General features: G+C 42.6%; 1 protein-coding gene across 5 annotated transcripts in view; it reads right to left on the reverse strand.

The window, feature by feature from the left end:
* The window catches only part of LOC110488996 (ecto-NOX disulfide-thiol exchanger 2), a 309,872-nt gene that overhangs the window by 197,755 nt on the left and 88,539 nt on the right, over positions 1-23,578 (reverse strand). Inside the window, exon 1 of one of the 5 annotated variants that reach the window (XM_036943150.1) lies at positions 8,765-9,105. The exons of the other annotated variants lie outside the window; for them this stretch is intronic. Within the exon in view, the coding sequence (XP_036799045.1) occupies positions 8,765-8,972 (208 nt within the window). The 5' untranslated portion in view covers positions 8,973-9,105. Of the gene's footprint in view, positions 1-8,764; positions 9,106-23,578 lie in introns of those variants that run through there. 5 annotated transcript variants of the gene reach the window in all.

The following is a 23,578-nucleotide window of genomic DNA, read 5'->3' on the forward strand; positions in this document are numbered from 1 at the left end:
GGCAATTCATGTCCTGGAAACATACGAATCAATTCAGTTCAGTTGAAGTGACAGTGTTCCAAAATGAACCAGCATTTGAAGTAGGCCTACAAACTAGAGAATCTGAGAGAAATACAGGAACTAAAACTGCCTCCTCATTCCAGATTAGCCAAACACTTCTAATAGGAAGACTTTGTTTGCATAGAGGGCAGGTGCTCTGTCATTGACAGATGAAGAGTAGAGCTTGATTCGTTGGGTTGAGTTCCAGTGTGGTTCATTCATAACAAGCAACGTTTCCTCTAACAGCTCTGAGGCCCCCCAATACATCAAAACGCCCGACAGCCTCCCCCACCAGGCCCTGAAATACAGCCCATAAAGCCGTGGGGCCACTATAAACCTGGAGCCGTCAGCTGATTTGTGGATCCAATTACCTTCCCTCTGTAATGGCTGTGTTCAGTGCCATGATTTTAAGTCAGTGGTTGTCAGCATCTGTCCGGCGCGCTTTAACCTCCACAGAGAACAACAGAACCCCCGAAATCCTCCAGGAGGATGTTCCTAAAACCCCTCAGTACAGCACCCCAGGAGGATCCTCCTAAAACCCCTCGGTAGAGCACCCTAGGAGGACCCACCTAAAATCCCTCAGTACAGCACCCCAGGAGGATCCTCCTAAAACCCCTCACTCAGTACAGTACAGCACCCCAAGAAGATCCTCCTAAAATGTGTGTTGTTGGGGATACTCAAGGACCGGAGATGGGAACCACTGGCCTAACAGATACAACACAGAACACAAAGAAAGGGACTCCACATCACAGCTTCTCAGAAAAATCCTGGTAGGCTTTCTGAAGAAATACCACAGTTTTCAAAACAGTACTAGGACCACAAAAGATCAACTAAAAGTGAGGTTGAACTAATGATGACATAGCAATGAGAACGGTATTGAGCGTTGTATACAGGTAAACAAATGTCAGTTGTGAACTAGACAGAGTACACAAGATAAACAAATGCAAAGCTTGAGTCTATACGAGACCAAAACGTTCAATCTGCAATTAATAAATGTGGAGAGATTGACCCACTAACGATGACAAAGATATTAGAACTTCACCGGCAGTTTTCTACAAATGAAATGGAGTTAGAGTATGTATTGTGCAGAACAGATTACATCTAGCCCTCATAAATGGAGAGATCAATGATGACATTTTAGAACTGAAATAATGAGCTGTCCTAAGCTCAAATGTAGTATATCTACAATATTGCACAAGTGGCTACAAATGGTAAGAGACATGATCAGACTGGTTGTGAACTAAAGAGTTGTCCTCAGCTCAATTCTTCAGTCAGAAACAGGCCAGGGGAGGTCCGAAATTGACCTCAAGCATCCTGCTGACCTGAACATGCATTTCACTGGTCTAAAATAGAAATGGCAATAAACCAGGCAACCAAATGAAAGCTACGTACTGTATCTCATCCCTTGAAAAGTTATGCATGTGTTGCATCACTTCCCCATAAATGCTGACCTCTCATTCTTCAAGAAGAGAAAAAAGTAGCTGAACAAACGTTAGTCTGTAAAATGTGTTCAGTAAAGGCAGCCCATTATTAACCGAGCTGGGTGCAGTAAACAGGCAAGTACAGGCCTTACATTGAGCTCCTGTTGCCTTCAATCAAACACAGGGGCCTTCATAGCTTCTCCAAATGTATGAATTTGGACTTTTTCAAGGTTCATGAAAGACCCTTCACAGTGGAGGTAGGTAGACGTGTGTGTGTGTGTGTGTGTGTGTGTGTGTGTGTGTGTGTGTGTGTGTGTGTTAACGCCAAATAAGATTCAACGCAAATACCTTCTGAAGCAAATGGAAAACTACCGGGCACTAGAGTTCTGTGGTTCACTCTCGTCTGAACATTCACAGAGCAGTGAGGTAAACAGGAACTTTGATGTAAATGTGTTCTAAGTCCTGTTTGCTAACAGTTCATGGAGACAAATGATTTCCCAAAGGAAAATAAAGAGAGCGAGATGTCCTTCATTCAATGCCACAACGCCCCTGTAGACTGAACACATCCTGAGAGCGTCTCTGCTATTCTATTAATAACGCATTCTGGTTCATGATGCAGCCATTTTTCCAGTGCCATTTTGTTTTTCATTACTTTACATTTTTTTCCTGAGAGCTTTTTCTCCCTTCTAAACCAGGGGCGATGGAGATCTAGGCTCTCCATCTCTATTACTGTAGAATGATGGCTGCTTTCCAGACAGGCAATCTCAGTGGACAACTCAGTTCCCTGGACCTAACCACTGAACCACAACCTCAGCTTCCTCCTTGCTCAACATGTCAATGTGATGAGACAAGAACAGGTCAAGAGAATTAAAAAAGGTACAATGCAGCCATTTCTAACTCGATATTAAATCATTTCTCAGAATTAAGTACCTTATTGTGATTAATTTAAATTAAAATGGTCAAAAAGAAACAAAAATAACTTTGAGCAAAGAGCACTTTAAGCAATTTTGCTAGGACTGTCTGAGTGGTCTAAGTGGGGAGGGGAAACTGAAAACTAGCTGTTATTGGCAAAGAAGTTTGGAAGCCACTTTCTTTTTGGTCTATTGACTATTTTACCACCTGCTGATGTCACAATGGAAGGCCAAAACTCCATCCAACCAAAACAGGCTGAAATTCCAGGGAATCAATTTCACTGTATCATTCCAACCATAGTGTGGAAATATACATAACACACAGGAACATCTATTTGACTGCACTTGGCCTTTAAATTTGTGCTATGCTCCACAATATATTACTCACTACTAAATGAGCATGCATAATTATAGCAATTCGTCATTCGTCAAACAGATAATACTCATGCAAAATGCAACCTTTGTGAAAATGTGAATTGGTTGCAAATTACTCATCCAATGAGACATTGGTAAAGAATAGGTGATTTTTTTCCCCTATGATCTGAGCAGTTATATGCGGGTACCTTCTCAGAGTCAGTGGCGGATACACAGGCGCACTCAGAGATGTAGTGTCTTGCACCCCTCTGGTGATCCATCATGACATGCTGTGCTACTTCAAATTGTTTTTCCTGGCAGAGTTGGGAAGGGAAAAAGTGCATGAGCAACAACAAAAACTTGGGTTCACTTTATCTCTGGAGAGACCACTGAAAAAGAAGCCAGTGCAGAATAAAAACATTCCAAAACATGCATCCCGTTTGCAACAAGGCACTAAAGTAATACTGCATGGAATGTGGCAAATCAATTCACTTCTTGTCCTGAATACAACGTGTTATGTTTGGGGCAAATCCAATACAACACATTACTGAGTACCACTACCCATATTTTCAAGCATAGTGGTGGCTGCATGATGTTATGGGTATGCTTGTAATCGTTAAGGACTGGGGAGTTTTTCCAAGATAAAAAAGAAACAGAATGGAGCTGAGCACAGGCAAATCCTAGAGGAAAACCTGGTATAGTCTGCTTTCCACCACACACTGGGAGATGAATTCACCTTTCAGCATGACAATAACCTAAAACACAAGACCAAATCTACACTGGAGTTGCTTACCAAGAAGACGGTGAATGTTCCTGAGTGGCCGAGTCACAGTTGTGACTTAAATCTACTTGTAAATCTATGGTAAGACCTGAAAATGGTTGTCTAGCAATGATCAAAAAACTAATTTGTCAGAGCTTGAAGAATTTTTGAAAAGAATAATGGATAAATGATGCACAATCCAGGTGTGGAATGCTCTTAGACTTAAATAGAAAGACTCACAGCTGTAATCGCTGCCAAAGGTGCTTCTACAAAGTATTGACTCAGTGGTGTCATTTTGGCATATTTAATCAATTTTGAATTCAGGCTGTAACAACAAGATATGGAATAAGTCAAGGGGTTTGAATACTTTGAAGGCACTGTACATTTGAGGAGATGGAAAACTTCCTTATAATTGTATTAACGGCCATTGTGTACATTGCCCATGAATCGTCAATGGACCGACCGTGTGTGGTGCATTCTGGGAGATTCTGATACAAAGAGAGCTCTCCTTCAAGGAGTGCATGGGAGTCAATTGGGTGCTAGATCAAAAACCCAACATAAGCATGAATTTTGTCAACAAGACTTACTATACTACAACATTTTCCAGAGATGAGATACTTTTGAAGAAAATAGGCAGGTTTCTTAACTCATACCCAGACTTTGAGAAAGGTTGCGTGTCGATTAGCTTAGAAACCGTGTGATGCAGGATGACAATGTGAAGTGATTGGTCGACAGTCTGCCGTGTAGGGCATTGTACATTTCTACATTCATTGCCCAATGGGGTTCCAAACTCCTCCTTTCTATAATATCTCAGTTGACAATGCAAGGCCCCTCCGCCTGCTAGAGTGGCAACTCAACCTTAAGCTTTATCAGCTCTAGTTAATAAAAAGGGTAGTTTACAAAGTACATTTTCTGCTGCTTCCCTCACTCGGATTGGACTAGGTCTGGATCAAAACAGGTTTATCTGTATATTAAATAATTGTATGCATATAGGGTCCGGGTGGGAAAACCACAGGTCCATTTCGGAACACATCAAACTTTTAGACCTGCGAAGACCTCTACTTAAGAGGCCAAACATAATCCCCGTTCACAAAAGAAAACATCACAGAAGCTGGACCTGTGCCAAAAATAGGGTGTGTGAGTTTAGTGTCTTTTGCCAAATAAACAAAAATTAACTACTGTTGGCATTTAATTTTCCTGCTGTACGTTAACCGAACCGCGACCCCAAAACCGCAATGAGTACCGAACCATGGGATTGGTGAACCATTACAACCCTAAAAGAGATGCAGAGCGGTTCCATTGGAGCAGAGAAGATGATCCTCCCTGGTGAAAAGTTCATCTCCCTCCATCCTTCTCAGTGAGACCTTCAGTAAGGTTTTAAACTATAGCTATACAGCCTCAATTCTGCCTTATTCAAAAGCAATACGTCTCTATCCCACTAACCCTACTGCAGAGACCTGTGCCCAAATCTGGGGCTCAAAGTGCTTGAGTACAGAGGCCTCCTTCAATCAGGTGTTTTTTGTGCTCCACAGAACCCCAGAGTTGATCCTGAGACATTCCCTTCCCAGACAGACATGCCGCTCCCTCCACTGCTTTAGACCAGACGAGCGGCTGGCTGACTGCTGCTGCTGCTCTCAGGGATCTGACTGCCACACACTCCTACACACCCTTCAACTGAACCAATTCCAGTTACACAAAAAACCCATTCTCTCCTCAATCGCTCATCTGGAATAGCCTGGCCCACACGGCTGAACTATCAGGTCGACCCAGATGGGTTTTCTACCCGACAGATATCGGAACAAAGGAAGTAAAACAACAACTATTACACCAGCAACCAACAGATTAAGCAAGACTGGTAAGGCATTGATAGAATCTTAATTACGTTATTACAACAAAATCTACAACATCGGCTCAACAGATGGGGAAGGGCTCAATGGGTGATATCACCACAATAATATACGTCTGGCACCCCTCGAGACAAGAACTTGAAAAACAAATGAAGTGTCCAGTAAAAATGTATTACTGAAACCAACACACATTTATCCCATTGGGTGCTTTGAAACTCTGCTATGATGCTTGGAAATTGGTCTTTTGATGATGGTTTCTGAAAGGCCAGTTCACTGTGATATGTTGAGTGTAGGCTACTGAGCAGTAGGTGGGTAGTCCAAGGATTGTGATGCCATCTCCACAGTAGTTAGAGGACGCTCAATCCAGTAAATCAGAAAACAAACATTACTTTAACAGCACCTGCTGAAATTGAATTTTACTTTAATTGTTTCCATATTTACATCTCATTTCCACTGGGAGCATGAAACTGGCAGAGAAGATATGTAACTCCTCACATCATAGTTAAACATCACCTCCTCTGACAGGAAACACAACACAGTGTAAAAATAGCCCTCAGATCGCTTACCCAGCAGGGCACAAAACAGTGAGTCTCCTTATCAGGGATAGAGCAAGGTTTGTTGCATTAGCAATGATCAGTTACATCGTTCCTCAGCCCTGGATACCACATCTTTCAATTAGCCAATCCACAGAGCTGTAGAAGTGGAAAATCTGCATACCTGTCCACCGTGAGGAGAGCAGTATGAAAACAAGAAACTCAGTTACAGCAAAACAGTGGAAAGGCATTCTTATTATTATATATTATTTGCTTTCTAATATAGGAGGCCGGGTGCATTCAAATGAGCTTTGGATCAGGGAAGTATTGGAAATATGGTAAATCCCTATGCTTAGACTTTCTCATCAGTAATAAACAAATTCAGACAGAGTACTATCTCGCTTGACTAGCCTACCCCCTAAAAGAGGTAATTGTTGGTCAACGTAATCAATTTGACGTAATTACAGTTGAATTGTATGTCAAATAAAAATTCAGACAACAATAAAAATGCATTACTTTGCAATTAAATAATGAACTTGACCAGTTTTCTAAGACCGAACACGATCTCTCAAAGTCTTAAGAGCAGAGAGAGATTCATCAGCCTAAAACACTTTAAAAAGTCTTGACCTTGGAGGGGAATGCCAGTTTAAAAGCTTCTCTAGGTAGGGGTTCACTCTGTGTCCAGTATCAGGCTGAGATGGAAGTTAGGGGAAATAGAATAAAGATGTTGATGGAAAGAGGAGGAATTGCTTCTGACAATCAATTATTAAAACAATGGTCACTGATTTGATGGAACGCTGATATGATTACTGAGTAGAGCTGGGGGTTCTTTCTAGAGGGGAAACCCACCTCTCTGAGATGCATCTGGTAGAGACTACTAAGGGACCAAATAGAGTAGCTGGAACAGTGCAGTGGGGCAAGACCATTAATCCTACTACTCCCTCTACAACATGGCGGCAAAAACTAGCAAATAGCCAGTAGCCACATATCCGGCCTGAAATATGACAGGGAATGAGGCTTGTATCTATAGCAACTCAGTCAGTATCTGGGATTTCAGTAACCCTGAAAGAGACCATCTCTTTTTGGGGGCTCTAAGCCCTCCTGAAGGAACCATAAGGTTAGCAGATCTGTGCTTTACACCCCTTCAGCAGTGTACACCCCTGAAACCCCTGTTCCCACACACTGCTAGAGGTATCCACAGAGAAAACGCTTTCTTTATCTCTGACTCATATTTCATTATAGCAATTCTCTTTCCCCAAAGCCATGGCTCCACTTTCTGCTGAATTGTGAGCAAAACTGAATCTCAGTCTCCATTAAAAAAAAGACAATTTTCCAAAGCTACCAAATGTCCTAATTTTACAAGGTTTCTCTCTGCATTCAGTATTCCCCTAATTTATTCCACAGCACCATTATCCTGGGGCCACAGTGAACTCAAATCTCAAAGATCCTTCTGAAACATTGCTCCCTCCATTTCTCTCCTTCTCCCTCCATTATGAGGAATCTGCAGACACCCTCTCCATTGATCAGTGGGGAGCTGTACAGTGTGAAGGTAAATGTCTGTCAGAGTGCATGGTGGACCTTTTCTTCATCATGGTCGGCCCTGTTGAAAGCGAGCAATCAACCTTGATTCACTCAGATGCTCACTAGCTGTTTGTGCCCCTGGCCATGGAAAGAAAAGTGAGAGCAAGTATGCAATATTCCAGAGCCATTTTGTCACCATAGCTGAAATGAAAGTATGGCACAGAGAAACAAAATATTGCTTATATCATGCGAAGTCAATTACTTAGGGGAGAAAGCTAAACTCATACTTAATGCACAGCATCAGCATCATTCCCCTACAGAAAACACAGGCTGTGTTGTGTTTATAGCCTTTTCAGCATTCACACTGTATGAGAATTGATGGTCCCAGGGAACTATGCAATTACGAACACTTATCCAACATTGGATGGCTGTGAGAGATGGAGTAAATTCTCCATGGTCAGAAAGAGCAGAGGCTAAAAAGTTTAAAGAAGCAGAGTCAGAGCGCAAGAGTGAAGCAGAGTAAGCAGGTTCATTTGAAGGCTCAATTTACTTCTCCTGTAATTACACTGACTGTGGAAAACGTTCCATTTACCAGCAGCTATTTATGTATCATGAGTAAATAAGTGAATAAATGAGAAAGAAATCTGAATGAAGCCAGTGTGCAAAACCAGTGCAAAGTGCACGCGCTCACCATAATATTTTAATGACTTTTGCGCACAACGGCATATTCTCAAAAACAGATGAGATGAAGGCCGTAGCCTATTTTCAGTTCGCTACTGGTGACGTATTATTTTCAAGACAGATCTAAAAAATCAACCATGGTCATTAACTAAATGAAACAAGAAAACAGTCTTCGGGAAAAACAATAACTTAACTGACCAGTGTTATATTTCAGAACAGTTCCAAAGATAGAGCATTTGGGAGGATGCTTGTCAACTTTACTCAAAATGCATTGTAAAAAATAAGCTAAATGAAACCAATAAGACATTCTACAAGAAGGGTTACACAATTTAATCTAGCTAGGCCTACATCAATGTGTGAATAAAAACGTTAACGAGGAGTAGTCTTTGTCTCATCAAAACGACTAGGCTCGTGAACAGCAGGTATAACAAAGTGACGCAAAGACCTCAGCTTGGTCACTGTCGTTAAGATGTTCGCATGTTGCTTCCGTCAGTAATATACTTAAATGGACCTGCAGTAATCAAATACCTAGTCCTACTCGAAATTCGTCTTCAACAACGTGCATTCATTCATTCTACGATTGAAATAACGGCCATACAGAATTCGACAACCTCCACGGACATAACAGAGCGAGAGGAGTCGACAAGAGCTGGTATAATGTAATACTGTATCAAAATGAACACACGTTAGACCTTACCTCTATACTGCAAGAGAAACATTGTTTTACAGTCCGTACAGCAGAGGATGGTGAGCCCTCGTCGCCTACTGCAACGCGAATCGTCAAGAGTATAAATCCGTTGTATTGAGAGAAAGGGAGTTTGTTCTCCAGTCCGTGTCGCTCTGCAGACTGGGCTGTAGCGCGAGAATGAGGCAGGGTTTAGCAGCTCGCAGAGCCTCGCACTCATATAAACCACATTCCCAAATACATGTAACCTTCGTTTACAAGTGAACAAAGTATAGCCTGCCAGATGCTACCCGCAAGGGTGTATTACTGAGAGTGCGCAAATTGCACCAGTGATATGCTCAAGAATATGTCAATCCCGTTTTCCCACAGCTGACAAAATACTGTAGGCTATAGTTTGTCGGTGTCCGCAAAGACGGACCAGTTAAAGGGACTCTGCAGGGCCATTGACAAATCATCATGGGTTCTGATATCTATAGGTTTTGTTGTTAGACCTGGAGTATTACATTGTACAAGTCTAAGTAGCATTTGTATTATGGAAAAACATGTTAAATTACAATAGTAATCAACCTTGAGTTGCTATAGAAGAGTGAGTGAGTGTGTGTAGGGTAGGTTATTTTCTAAATGTAATCCGTTAGTTACCCGTTCAAAATGGTAAATAAGTAACATCATTTTTGGAGTACACAAACTCAGTAAGGTAATCTGATTACTTTGTTACTTTTAGATTACTTGCCCTTTAAGAGGCATTAGAAGACAAAACATGAATATTATCAATTTAAATATATTACAGGATAAATCAATGTTAGAGTTTACACAGCTGGCCATAAATGCATTTTACTGTATGGTTTGGTTATGTAGGCTTCTTCTAATCCATTGCTTTCTACTAGACATGATTAGGCTATATCTTTACATTAAAAACCAACATCTCAGATGATTTCCAGTCATCCCAATTCATTTAATACACCTTGATCTTCAAGAATAGGACTTGGAAATATAGATTAACCAAATTAAATTTACCCGAGCATAACCCAAAAGTTAAGGATTTACTAGCCTACTCTGTCGTTTATGATTTTGCTGTCATGAAGGACTGATTGGGGCCATTACTTTGAGTTTAAAAATGCTTCTCTCATGGAATGGCATGCTTCGAACACTACCGAAGTTCTATTTGCATTTGAAAAATATATACCATATGCTGCATTTGCTTTAGGCTTATTTTTAACGTTTTGTTTTGGCGACACTTGGCTATCTCAATCATTTGCAGAAGTTTAAGTGTTTGTGTGAGTTTGAGCATGTGTCCGTTAGGCCTATGGGCATTTCTCTGAATCAGCACAATTAGATTGCGCAATAAAAGCCCCACTTCAACTCAGCCATTGGGTTAAAATACACATATGCATTTGTGAACAGCCGTCCACAACCAAAACAATATATAAGGCACAAATAGCAGCAGTGTGATTTACATCAATGCCATGTAGACATCTATAATATGTGATGTCCATATCGCCCCGTCCATAGGCTACACCACTGCTTTCGTACTCACCTCCAAGCGTTTGTTCAAGTTGAATCATCTTTGGATGCCAACAGCAGTCACACCATTGGAAGACATAGCTTGGACTGTAGCCTACAAAATGCTTATTCCTGCTCTTTTCCATTTGGTGTGTAATAGTGGTCTCTGACCCGGTCAGACTTACTCAGGCGGGAAACAAATGTTAAACTTTGCTGATTTGAATGTCATTCAGAAAAGAGAAAGGCGTCAAATATTTTCCCCCTCAAACAGCCTTTCTGAACCATCTATGGAATATGTCATTTGATGACAATATTTTGTTCTGGTAACGTAACGGATGAGTTTTTTTTGTTCAGTAACATGTAATCCTGTGTGTGTTGTGATGGATGGGTTGGTGCTGCTTACATAGAAATAGCACTGATGAGCCCATTAATCTATTATAACAATCTCTCTCAATACAAGTCATTTTCAGTCTCATCTTCAGCCTTGGGAAGTGCAGTCATACGAAGACAGTACCTTGGAATGCCAGCTGGGGGCACCACTGTTAGCATACAAAGTTAGGTCATGTGTCATTAACGGTGATGTTCATATGGACTGTGAGCTTCTCCCACCATGCAGCGTAGAACTCAAGGCCTGATAAATAATGCACCATTTTACTCCAGACAACCAAGCAGACTGTGAGCAGTCTAGTGTGATGATTTAATCTCAGTCCTGTGAACCTCTTCACCATGGAGACAGCACTCATATCAAATGAGCCTCAAAGTGTCCCTTTTCTCAGAATGAAACATGTAGTAGGTTGAAGGAAAGGAGCAAACATTCAAAGTCCATTTCTATCTGGGTTGTCATTTCAAAAAGAAGCCAGAAATCCATACTACACAAATATACACCCCCCCCCCCCTCCTCCTCCCCCTGAGGAGTAAAACCATAAAAACACATTAGTAATGGAAGACTAGCATAGAGGGGAGTGGTCTTAGAGTTCCACATGGGTCCACTGAAATCAGCAGAAAGATAACGACAAGGGTAAAGAGATAGAGTATCATTGAACATGTTGATTTGGTCACCTTCTCGGAGAGCCTAGCTTAGTGAAACAAGTCAAACTGGTTCACTAATACCTACATTTTTCTAAATACAGTAAATATCAAAACAACCTAAATAAAATTGGAGTGTAGAGGTTAGACTTAATTTGCACGGACTCTCTTGCACTGGCTCTATGCACACTCACTGGACTCTACCCACACATACTACACTGATACTTCAACACACACACACGACCGCTACTCTGTTTATTATTTATCCTAGTTGCCAAGTCACTTTTACCCAGACCTACATGTACATATTATCTCAACTACCTCGTACCCCTGCACATTGACTCGGTACCGGTACTCCTTGTCTATAGTCGTTATTGTATTGTGCTACTATTTCCTTTTTTTAAATTATGATAAAACTTTATTTTTTTTAATTCTGCATTGTTGGAAAAGGGCTTGTAAGCATTTCATGGTAAGTCTACACCCGTTGTATTCAGCAAGTGACATAAGACTTGATTTGACAAGAATTGGGGTGTCAATCATGGCCTAAAGCCACATCAAAACTGTGTAGAAATGATAAATGGACCTACATGTATATAATTGCTTCACTGTGTCCATCTCTCAAAGACAGAAACAAAAGTTAGTCAGGACGTATTAAAAGTTGCAAAAAGTGTACAGTGAATGTTTTTTTTCTCTCTCCAGATTTTGATGTCGAAGCAATACTCTATAACCAATTCTATAACCAATTTTCACTGCGGCTATCCGGACCTCAGTGATCACCAAATGTGGCCCCCGAGCAAAATTTGTTTGACAACCCTCGTCTAAAAAGTTTGAGATGAAAAATAAGTGTCTGAGAAATGTTTGATGGGTCAAACAATATTATCTTCAACCGCCTGTCTGCACTTCCAAAAACACATTTCAAAGCCCACAGCCCATACACAAGAACTGTCAAACGGATTCCAAAGTGGAAACGAACGAGGCAAAGATTGTACTTGAGCATGGAAACATTCCCAGCATTGATTTTTAAACAACCTTAACCAATTAGAGAAATAAATGAGGCGTCTGTTGTTGGCGGAGCAGTAACGTTGCCTCCTCAATCTGTAGAGTAACTTCCTGCATATAGAAATTGTATGGTTACAGTCAGCAGTAGCCCTTTCAGTATGGTTGCATGTCATAGCAACAAAAAGTAATTAGAGCCAAAACTCAATGAATAAACAAATTATAAAGATGAAATGTTAAGAGTCAAATTGGTGCATGGCAAGTGACTCATAATCCATATTAGAGGGTGTAAATATGACTATAATAGGTTGCATTATGCCCTCAGAATCATAAGGAGAATGTACTGGAAGGAACACAAAGGAAGATGTGCGGTTTCGAGTTCAGTTGACAGTTTTAAAGGACAGCCAAATCTGTTGAGCCACTTGACCTAAAGCTATTTTTAAAATCTGACATTAACTAGCTTTGTCTGATGGTCCAGGATCATGGATCCTTAAATAGAAGCCCACTACTTGGACTCAATCAGCAGGAGTGTTACTGAAACTGTTTTATGACCAGTATGGTAAGATCAAAAAAGGCTTCCAAGTAGCTGCATTGGATGGAGCTGCTGAAACACTCATTCAGACAGCCCCTTTTTCTGTGTCCTCGTTTTTCGCCACAACAGACTGGTCATAAATAAACTAAATGCTTCCCAGACAGAACTAAATTAATTCTGTCACCAAATAGAAAATGAAAGAGTTGGCGCTCTTATTCAGTTCGTTTCTCCCTAGGCCTAAGGGACAGTGTTTCTGCTTATCCGTTTTTCAAACCGTGATGTTCTGTCAAAGACTTTCTTGGTCCAAGTGCATTTAAATCTAATACTAAATTTGCCTTTTTGCTGCAACAGATTAAATACAAATCTTTGTTGGTTTTTATGGTTAGCGTTGTACATTAGTGATCATCTTAAGCCAAATGAACTGGGTGGCTTAAAAGATGGGTATGATAAATGACTTTGATTTTGATAAATCAAAAAATGTGGGGGAAAAAAGACACTGCCATAACAAACAAAAAATATTTTGTGAGCCAACTCTTCAATCACTGGGTCATAAATCTAATTACAAATCGCAGAGCGCAACGAGATATCAGCCGGTCCATATCCGTACCTCATCGTTGAGCTGGAAAATCAGCCAGAGTTGATCGCCTCGTTTAAGAGACACATGTTAAACAATAAGTAACTTGTTTAGTTAAGATGGATATATTTTGTCTCATTATTGAAGATGACGAAATCAAATCAAACTTTATTAGTCACATGCGCCAAATACACCAGGTGTAGACCGTACAGTGAAATGCTTACTTATGAGCCTCTGACAGTGCAGTTTAAAAAAATACGGATAAGAGATAAAAGTAACAAGTAATTAAAGAGAAGTAAAAATACATACATACATACATACATACATACCATTACATTACATTACATTACATTACAAACAGGGGTGTGCCGGTACAGAGTCAATGTGCGGGGGCCCCGGTTAGTTTAAATAATATGTACATGTAGGTAGAGTTAATTAAAGTGACTATACATAGATGATACCAGAGAGTGGCAGTGGTGTGGAGAGGGGAGGGGGGCAATGTGAATAGTCTGGGTAGCCATTTGACTAGATGTTCAGGAGTATTATGGCTTGGGGGTAGAAGCTGTTTAGAAGCCTCTTGGACCTAGACTTTGAGCTATGGCACCACTTGCTGTGTGGTAGCAGTGGGAACAGTCTATGACTAGGGTGGTTGGAGTCTGACAATTTTTAGGGCCTTCCTCTGACACCGCCTGGTATAGATGTCCTGGATGGCAGGACGCTTAGCCCCAGTGATGTACTGGGCCGTTCGCACAACCCTCTGCAGTGCCTTGCAGGCTGAGCAGTTGCCATAACAGGCAGTGATGCAACCAGTGATGCAACCAATACTCTCGATGATGCAGCTGCATAACCTTTTGAGGATCTGAGGACCCATGCCAAATCTTTTCAGTCTCCTGAGGGGGAATAGGTTTGTCATGCCCTATTCACAACGGTCTTGGTGTGCTTGGACCATGTTAGTTTGTTGGTGATGTGGACACCAAGGAACTTGAAGCTCTCAACCTGCTCCACTGCAGCCCCGTCGATGAGAATGGAGGCGTGCTCGGTCCTCCTTTTCCTGTAGTCCACAATCATGTCCTTTGTCTTGACCAGGTTGAGGGAGAGGTTGTTGTCCTGGCACCACCCGGCCAGGTCTCTGACCTCCTCCCTACAGGTCTCCCTACAGTCTCATTGTTGTTGGTGATCAGGCCTAGCACTGTTGTGTCACCGGCAAATTTAATGGTGATGGAGTCGTGCCTGGCCGTGCAGTCATGAGTGAACAGGGAGAACAGGAGGGGGCTGAGCACGCACCCCTGAGGGGCCCTTGTGTTGAGGATCAGCGTGGCGGATGTGTTGTTACCTACCCATACTCATTGTTGAGCTTTGAGGACACTATGGTGTTGAACGCTGAGCTGTAGTCAATGAATAGCATTCTCACATAGGTGTTCCTTTTCTCCAGGTGGGAAAGGCCAGTATGGAGTGCAATAGAGACTGCATCATCTGTGGATCTGTAGGGGCGGTATGCGAATTGGAGTGGGTCTAGGGTTTCCGTGTGATAGTGTTGATGTGAGCCATGACCAGCCTTTCAAAGGGTCTGTAGTCATTTAGGCAGGTTACCTTGGTGTTTTTGGGCACTGGCACTATGGTGGTATGACAGACTCGGACAGAGAGGTTGAAAATGTCAGTGAATACACTTGCTAGTTGGTCAGCGCATTGTCGCAGTACACGTCCTGGTAATTTGTCTGGCCCTGCGGCCTTGTGAATGTTGACCTGTCTTACATTGGCTGCGGAGATCGTGATCACAGTCTTCTGGTACAGCTGGTGCTCTCACATGCATGTTTCAGTGTTATTTGCCTCGAAGCGAGCATAGAAGTAATTTAGCACATCCAGTAGGCTCGTGTCACTGGGCAGCTCTTGGCTGTGCTTCCCTTTGTAGTCTGTAATGGTTTGCAGGCCCTGCCACATCCAACAAGCGTCAGAGCTGTTGCAGTACAACTCGATCTTAGTCCTGTATTGACGCATTGGCTGTTTGATGGTTCGTCGGAGGGCATAGCGCGATTTCCTATAAGCTTCCGGGTTAGAGACCCGCTCCTTGAAAGCGGCAGCTCTAGCCTTTAGCTCAGTGCGTATGCTGCCTGTAATCGATGGTTTCTGGTTGGGGTATGTACGTACGGTCACTGTGGGGATGACGTCATCGATGCACTTATTGATGAATCCAATGACAGATGTGGTGTACTCCTCAATGCCACTGGAGGAATAATGGAACATATTCCAGTCTGTACTAGCAAAACAGTCCTGTAGCTTAGTATCTGCTTCATATGACCACTTTTTTTATTGATCTAGTCACTGGTGCTTCCTCAAGTTTTTGCTTTTAAGCAGGAATCAGGAGGATAGAATTATGGTCAGATCTGAGGGCGAGGGAAAGCTTTGTATGAATCTCTGTGTGTGGAGTATAGGTGGTCCAGAGTTCTTTTCCCTCTGGTTGCACATTTAACATGTTGATAGAAAATAGGTAAAACGGATTTAAGCTTCCCTGCATTAAAGTCCCCGGCTACTAGGAGCACCGCCTCTGGGTGAGCTATTACTTATTTGCTTATGGCGGAATACAGCTCTTTCAATGCCATCTCAGTGCCAGCCTCTGACTGTGGTGGTATGTAAACAGCTACAAAGAATATAGATGAAAACTCCCTGGGTAGGTAATGTGGTCTGCAGCTTATCATGAGAAACTCTACCTCAGGCGAGCAATAGCTGGAGACATCCTTAGATATCGTGCACTAGCTGTTTTTTTTTACAAAAATACATAGACCGCCGACCCTGGTCTTACCAGACGCCACTGTTTTATCCTGCTGGAACATCATATAACCAGCCAGCTGTATGTTGATATTGTCGCCGTTCAGCCACGACTCCGTGGAGCATAGGATGTTAAAATTTTTAATGTCCTGTTGATAGTTAAATCTTCCCAATAAGTTGTCCATTTTATGTCCGCCCTCCGGCCTCTCTTTCTCCGCCTTCAACTAACACATCACTAAAGTCTAAAAGGGTTGTGATATATTTTTAACCACGTCTTCTTCTGATCTAACATTTTCTCCATTTCCCTCTTGACAATTTTTTTTTTTTTTAATCTCTGAAAGAAAATGGTTCCTGGGGTATGGTTTCAAAGATGTCTCCAAAAGATACTGTGCAGCTCTAATGTGGTCCCTCTGTAAATGTTGAACCATCACACAGAGAGAAGCTGTAAATCACAGAAGGCTCAGTTTCTCTACAGGCCTTTATATCCCCTCAGTAGATTGTAAATCGGATGCCTTGTGTTGTATTGTAAAGTCTACATTTAACGATTCCAGAATTGATGATGCCCCTTGCACACAGTGGAATCAGAAGAGTAGATAGTGTTGAATGCTATACTAATATGGCCTTTCCAATCCAACAGAGGTATCAGAACACTGCTCTGCAAAGCTTTCAGAATTTGAGAGTGGATGATATTTGAAGGTTCTGCTCACCAGAAAGCCTGCCAGAGTTTAAAGGGCTGCGCTGGCATTTGGTGTCATCCATTTCGAGATCAATGAAATGTACTATTATAGCTCAGACTGGGAGGGGAAAATGTCAGATCTAACGATTCATAGTGTTTCATTAGCTCCACTGCCCTTTGTGGATGGAGAGACTGCCCATCGATCTGAACCAGAGCTAAGGATGGAGCCCTCCCTTCTTTCACCACTTCCTCTGTCCGTCTATTTCTTTCTCACTACTCATCCTTCCTTTGGACCCTGTATCACACTCTCCCTCTTCCTTCTCTCTTTTCCTCCTCTCTGTTTCCCACCCTCACCCTCTCGTTGAGTGCTGATTAGTAGATAATCACCTCATTAAATCAGAGTCTCCACTGGCCAAATTCTGTTATTCCTGGTGGAGTACTTGGTATATGAGCTCTGGGAAAACAGAGGGACCATGGAAAATACACTGGGGCTGTGGAGTTTTGTGTTCCAGAACTGTCTGCTGAAATCACATTTTTCTCGGGTGAGAAGGGGGGGTTGTTTGGTGGAAGCCTTGGCAACATTCTGTAAATTGGATTAAGTGAAAGATAGAGGCAAACTGATCTCCAGGAAGTCCCCATTAGCATGAATATTGATGGTAGCAGGTTTCATACAGAGTGCAGAATACCCCTTTACCTCAGTCTATAGCTAAACCCCAGTCAACAGCAGGGGCTCCCCACCATCAGTCCACACTGGTCATGGTGCTCAAAATCACCATCCAAACACACCGTTGACCAAAAAAACTGAAGGGAGGGGAAGGGGAATATAATTATTTGTGTTTACACAACACAGTATGCAGACTGGAGTGCAGCAAGTCCTCTATTACACAATCACAAGTGGTCTATCAGAACAAGTGGGTATTATAATGCATTTTGGCAGCAGAGAAGTGCAGCTAACTATGGTCCAGGAACCAAATGTGCCATCTGCCCAGATGAGCATCAGAAACTCTGGCCCCTACACAACATTAACAGCGTCTGCTTGGTGAATCAGACTCAAGGTCAAGTGTTAAAAACTCTCAGCAGAACTGACAAACTGTTTCATAACCACAGGCTCAGGGGGACAGGGGGACCCGCTAATCATTGTATTTGCGGCATTGAGAAAAACATAGCCTTTTCAAAAAATAATTTCCTGCTCTTCTACTTCACTTTACATGACTGTAAACATTACAATGATATTTTTGAATACCACGCAAGATACTGGCATCAATAAAAACCAACGACCAAGGTCTTAAATGCAACCACTACCATAGGCCAATGAAAAGAGTGTATACACAGATTGTAGGCCTAAAATGAGGAAATGATAGTCCACCAACTTTCCAGTTGCACTCATTTAAGCAAGGTCCTGGTGACCTTTTTCTCATCTCAAGGGCATTCCAATTCCAGTCACAACTTGAGGAAACTATTGAGTCAATGCATATCCAGCCCAACACCACCACCTGCCCTGCACCTGACACTCACATACCTTAAGGGAACATTTCGGCATTTCGTGTATGATCAGTGAGAAAGTCCATATTGCAAATGTACGGTCCCTTACCCGACGTCCGAAATCGTTTGTAAAATTCGCGGTCGGCGTCGGGCCGTGCGGTAGGGCCAGACCTACCGGGAAGTCATCGAATGAACTTTGTCGGACTTTCGGTTCCCGTTTAAAAAAAAAAACAAGTTTCGGACCGTTTTTCCGCCGTCCCGGACACTCCCACCAGATGGCATACGGAATCATATGGCAATTTGGCAAAACATCACGAATCGCGACGGGGCCTTATCTCAAAAACTGAAAATATTTCGAAGCCGAAACTTGGCGAGCGTAGGTTTGGCTCAAGGGGCAGTTGGCCCCGAACGGGATGGCGTCTAGGCCTCGACGGTTTTTGAGCTACGGCCATTTTTCTGGGATTAAAGGCTTAAAATGGAAGTAGAGAAATTATTTTTCCACTTCAGGTCAAAGCCAAGGAGCCTCCGGTGTCAATAAAAAAAGAACCAGCCATTTATCTATCGTCATTTAAGAGAAACGGAACAATGACAAATTGGTGATGGTCACAAATAGGCATTTTTTTTTTTCAACGGTTACAGATCCAGTTGCAGGGTGTTCATACGAATCTTTTTAAAGTGTGCTGCGGAGCTCTGCGACATTTCTGTGATTTTCTATGATTTTCTGAAATAACACAATAACCGACCATTAGAATAGTAGGCCCAAAATGAAGCCTGCCCCACAATGTCATTTGCTTTTGAGTGACAGTGAGAGAACCGTTAGGGTGAGAAGAAAAATTCCACCACATGAATGTTCCTAAGGTCCTCCCGATCTCAACAAGCCTAACCTTGACCGTGTGGCATTAACCCTTCACAGTAAAACAGGGTTTTTTGATCTCACAGATTACAGTGTCATCTCTCCCCATAGGAATACATTGCCTGCACCCCTAATTTCAACCTGAGGCCTATGTGGGTTATGAATGCCGTATGAACCTGTCTTCGGTACCAGTCCATCAGGCCACTATGAGGTCTACCTGTGTCGATTCTAAGCTTCCTGGACCAACCGGAAGTGGTTCAAATGCCCCTAAAAGTGTTTACCCATACACTGCATGCAGTTTGATAGACATAGTGCATTCAACCCTGTGTAGATCAGTCAATTCTTAACGTAAGGACTTAAAACTCAGGATTCTGTAACAGCATACCCCAATGAGGATATGTGGTGACTTATAGCTTCCTGTGCCAACCGGAAGTGCCATAATTGGTGTCTCAGGGGCTGTTTCGAAGGGTTAAAAAATTCAGATCTGTCCAAAACTTCATATATGTGATTAGGCAACCCCCATGAACTGTAAATCAGTCATTTTTCCCAAAAAAAATCAAAGGAAAAAAAAATTGCACTAAAACACAACTTGGATGGAGGGACGTATTGGGGTGCGTAGAGACAGACAGTGGCCGCAATAGTTAGCTTTGTTGGAGCTAAAAAAGAACGGTCGGACCTAGAGTTCCGAAACTTTAGAAACCTGTTCTAGACCTCCGGGCCATGGTGCGTGACGAGTTACGTGGCTCTAGATGGTTCTCGGACCGAGAAACAGCCTCGTACATTCGCAATAACTTCAATTCATTTTTGCATCACGAAAATGACGACGTTTAGAAAAGTCTCAGAGACGCAAGGCTAGGTGCGTTGAAACCGGCTCGGCCCATAGAGACGGACCCCAAAGTTTCTGTCCGATAGCTCGTTCAAGGACCCCGTAGCAAGGCATGGAAATAAGTGGATTTTCAGCACCAATTAGGGTTTTTCTCGGACACCAAATGACCTATCGAGCCGAAACTCGGGATTCGGGGTCGCCTCACATAGGACTTCGCATAATGTCCGAACTGGACCCGCAGCTAGAACATAACTATGTGTTTTACCTTTTTATTATGTTTTAAACTAGAGGCGCTGTGAATTATGGGACTGCTCTGACATATATGATAGTTGGCATCTAAATGAGTAGGAAACAGTGGGTTTGGTGTCATAATGACATCTAATTGACTGATGGACACTGACTTGCTAGTTGACTTTTGTACATTTGCAATATGTTTAAACAGAGAGGGACCATCACCAAAATGGCATTCTGAAATCAACACAAAAAATGGCATCACCATAGTCTCCAGACTGTGCTGAGTTCAACGAGCTATCCCGCTTGACCGTAGCTCGCTCGGTCTAGGCGCAGCAACCATTAGAATATTAGGCCCAAAATGAAGCCTGCCCCACAATGTCATTTGCTTTTGAGTGACAGTGAGAGAACCGTTAGGGTGAGAAGAAAAATTCCACCATAGGAATGTTCCTAAGGTCCTCCCGATCTGAACAAGCCTAACCTTGACCGTGTGGCATTAACCCTTCACAGTAAAACAGGGTTTTTTGATCTCACAGATTACAGTGTCATCTCTCCCCATAGGAATACATTGCCTGCACCACAAAATTCAACCTGAGGCCTATGTGGGTTATGAATGCCGTATGAACCTGTCTTCGGTACCAGTCCATCAGGCCACTATGAGGTCTACCTGTGTTGATTCTAAGCTTCCTGGACCAACCGGAAGTGGTTCAAATCACCCTAAAAGTGTTTACCCATACACTGCCTGCAGTTTGATAGACATGGTGCATTCAACCCTGTGTAGATCAGTCAATTCTTAACGTAAAGACTTAAAACTCGGGATTCTGTAAGTGGCCATGTCAATCAAGACATGTGGTGATTTATAGCTTCCTGTGCCAACCGGAAGTGCCATAATTGGTGTCTCAGGGGCTGTTTCGAAGGGTTAAAAAAGTCAGATCTGTCCAAAACTTCATATATGTGATTAGGCAACCCCCATGAACTGTAAATCAGTCATTTTTCCCAAAAAAAATCAAAGGAAAAAAAAATTGCACTAAAACACAACTTGGATGGAGGGACGTATTGGGGTGCGTAGAGACAGACAGTGGCCGCAATAGTTAGCTTTGTTGGAGCTAAAAAAGAACGGTCGGACCTAGAGTTCCGAAACTTTAGAAACCTGTTCTAGACCTCCGGGCCATGGTGCGTGGCGAGTTACGTGGCTCTAGATGGTTCTCGGACCGAGAAACAGCCTCGTACATTCGCAATAACTTCAATTCATTTTTGCATCACGAAAATGACGACGTTTAGAAAAGTCTCAGAGACGCAAGGCTAGGTGCGTTGAAACCGGCTCGGCCCATAGAGACGGACCCCAAAGTTTCTGTCCGATAGCTCATTCAAGGACCCCGTAGCAAGTCATGGAAAATAGTGGATTTTCAGCACCAATTAGGGTTTTTCTCGGACACCAAATGACCTATCGAGCCGAAACTCGGGATTCGGGGTCGCCTCACATAGGACTTCACATAATGTCCGAACTGGACCCGCAGCTAGAACGTAACTATGTGTTTTACCTTTTTATTATGTTTTCAACTAGAGGCGCTGTGAATTATGGGCCTGCTCTGACATATGTGATAGTTGGCTACTAAATGAGTAGGAAAAAGTGGGTTTGGTGTCAATTGATATCCATTTGGTGTCATAATGACATCTAATTGACTGATGGACACTGACTTGCTAGTTGACTTTTGTACATTTGCAATATGTTTAAACGGAGAGGGACCATCACCAAAATGGCATTCTGAAATCAACACAAAAAATGGCATCACCATAGTCTCCAGACTGTTCTGAGTTCAACGAGCTATCCCGCTTGACCGTAGCTCGCTCGGTCTAGGCGCAGCAACCATTAGAATAGAAGGCCCAAAATGAAGCCTGCACCACAATGTCATTTGCTTTTGAGTGACAGTGAGAGAACCGTTAGGGTGAGAAGAAAAATTCCACCACTTGAATGTTCCTAAGGTCCTCCCGATCTCAACAAGCCTAACCTTGACCGTGTGGCATTAACCCTTCACAGTAAAACAGTGTTTTTTGATCTCACAGATTACAGTGTCATCTCTCCCCATAGGAATACATTGCCTGCACCCCTAATTTCAACCTGAGGCCTATGTGGGTTATGAATGCCGTATGAACCTGTCTTCGGTACCAGTCCATCAGGCCACTATGAGGTCTACCTGTGTTGATTCTAAGCTTCCTGGACCAACCGGAAGTGGTTAAAATGCCCCTAAAAGTGTTTACCCATACAATGCATGCAGTTTGATAGACATAGTGCATTCAACCCTGTGTAGATCAGTCAATTCTTAACGTAAGGACTTAAAACTCAGGATTCTGTAACAGCATACCCCAATGAGGATATGTGTTGATTTATAACTTCCTGTGCCAACCGGAAGTGCCATAATTGGTGTCTCAGGGGCTGTTTCGAAGGGTTAAAAAAGTCTGATCTTTCCAAAACTTCATATGTGTGATTAGGCAACCCCCATGAACTGTAAATCAGTCATTTTTCCCAAAAAAAATCAAAGGAAAAAAAAATTGCACTAAAACACAACTTGGATGGAGGGACGTATTGGGGTGCGTAGAGACAGACAGTGGCTCCAATAGTTAGCTTTGTTGGAGCTAAAAAAGAACCGTCGGACCTAGAGTTCCGAAACTTTAGAAACCTGTTCTAGACCTCCCGTAGATGGTGCGTGGTGAGTTACGTGGCTCTAGAAGGTTCTCGGACCGAGAAACAGCCTCGTACATTTGAAATAACTTCAATTCATTTTTGCATCACGAAAATGACGACATTTAGAAATGTCCCAGAGTCGCAAGACTAGGTGCATTGCGAACGTCTCGGCCCATATAGACAGACCCCAACGTTTCTGTCCGATATCTCATTCAAGGACCCCGTAGCAAGTCATGGAAAATAGTGGATTTTCAGCACCAATTAGGGTTTTTCTCGGACACCAAATGACCTATCGAGCCGAAACTTGGGATTCGGGGTCGCCTCAGCTAGGCCAACACATAACATAAGAAATGGACCCGCAGCTAGAACGTAACTACGTGTTTTATGGTTTTTTTATGGTTTGTACCGAAGGCGTTGTGAATTTTGGGCCAGCTCTGAAGTATGTAATAGTTGGCTACTAAACGAGTTGGAAAAAGTGGGTTTGGTGTCAGTTTGTATCAGTTTGGTGGTCAGAATGATATCTAATTGACTGATGGACTCTTGTCCACTTGACTCTTGTACATTTGCAATATGATTCTATAGTGAAAAAACATCACCAAAAGCGACATTCTGAAATCAACCCAAACGAGTGATTGAGATGACCCAGAATCACTGCAAAGCCATCCCGAGTTCATCGGGCCAGTC

The sequence above is a fragment of the Oncorhynchus mykiss genome, chromosome 14 (genome assembly GCF_013265735.2).
Source record: "Oncorhynchus mykiss isolate Arlee chromosome 14, USDA_OmykA_1.1, whole genome shotgun sequence".
Classification (NCBI taxonomy): domain Eukaryota; kingdom Metazoa; phylum Chordata; class Actinopteri; order Salmoniformes; family Salmonidae; genus Oncorhynchus; species Oncorhynchus mykiss.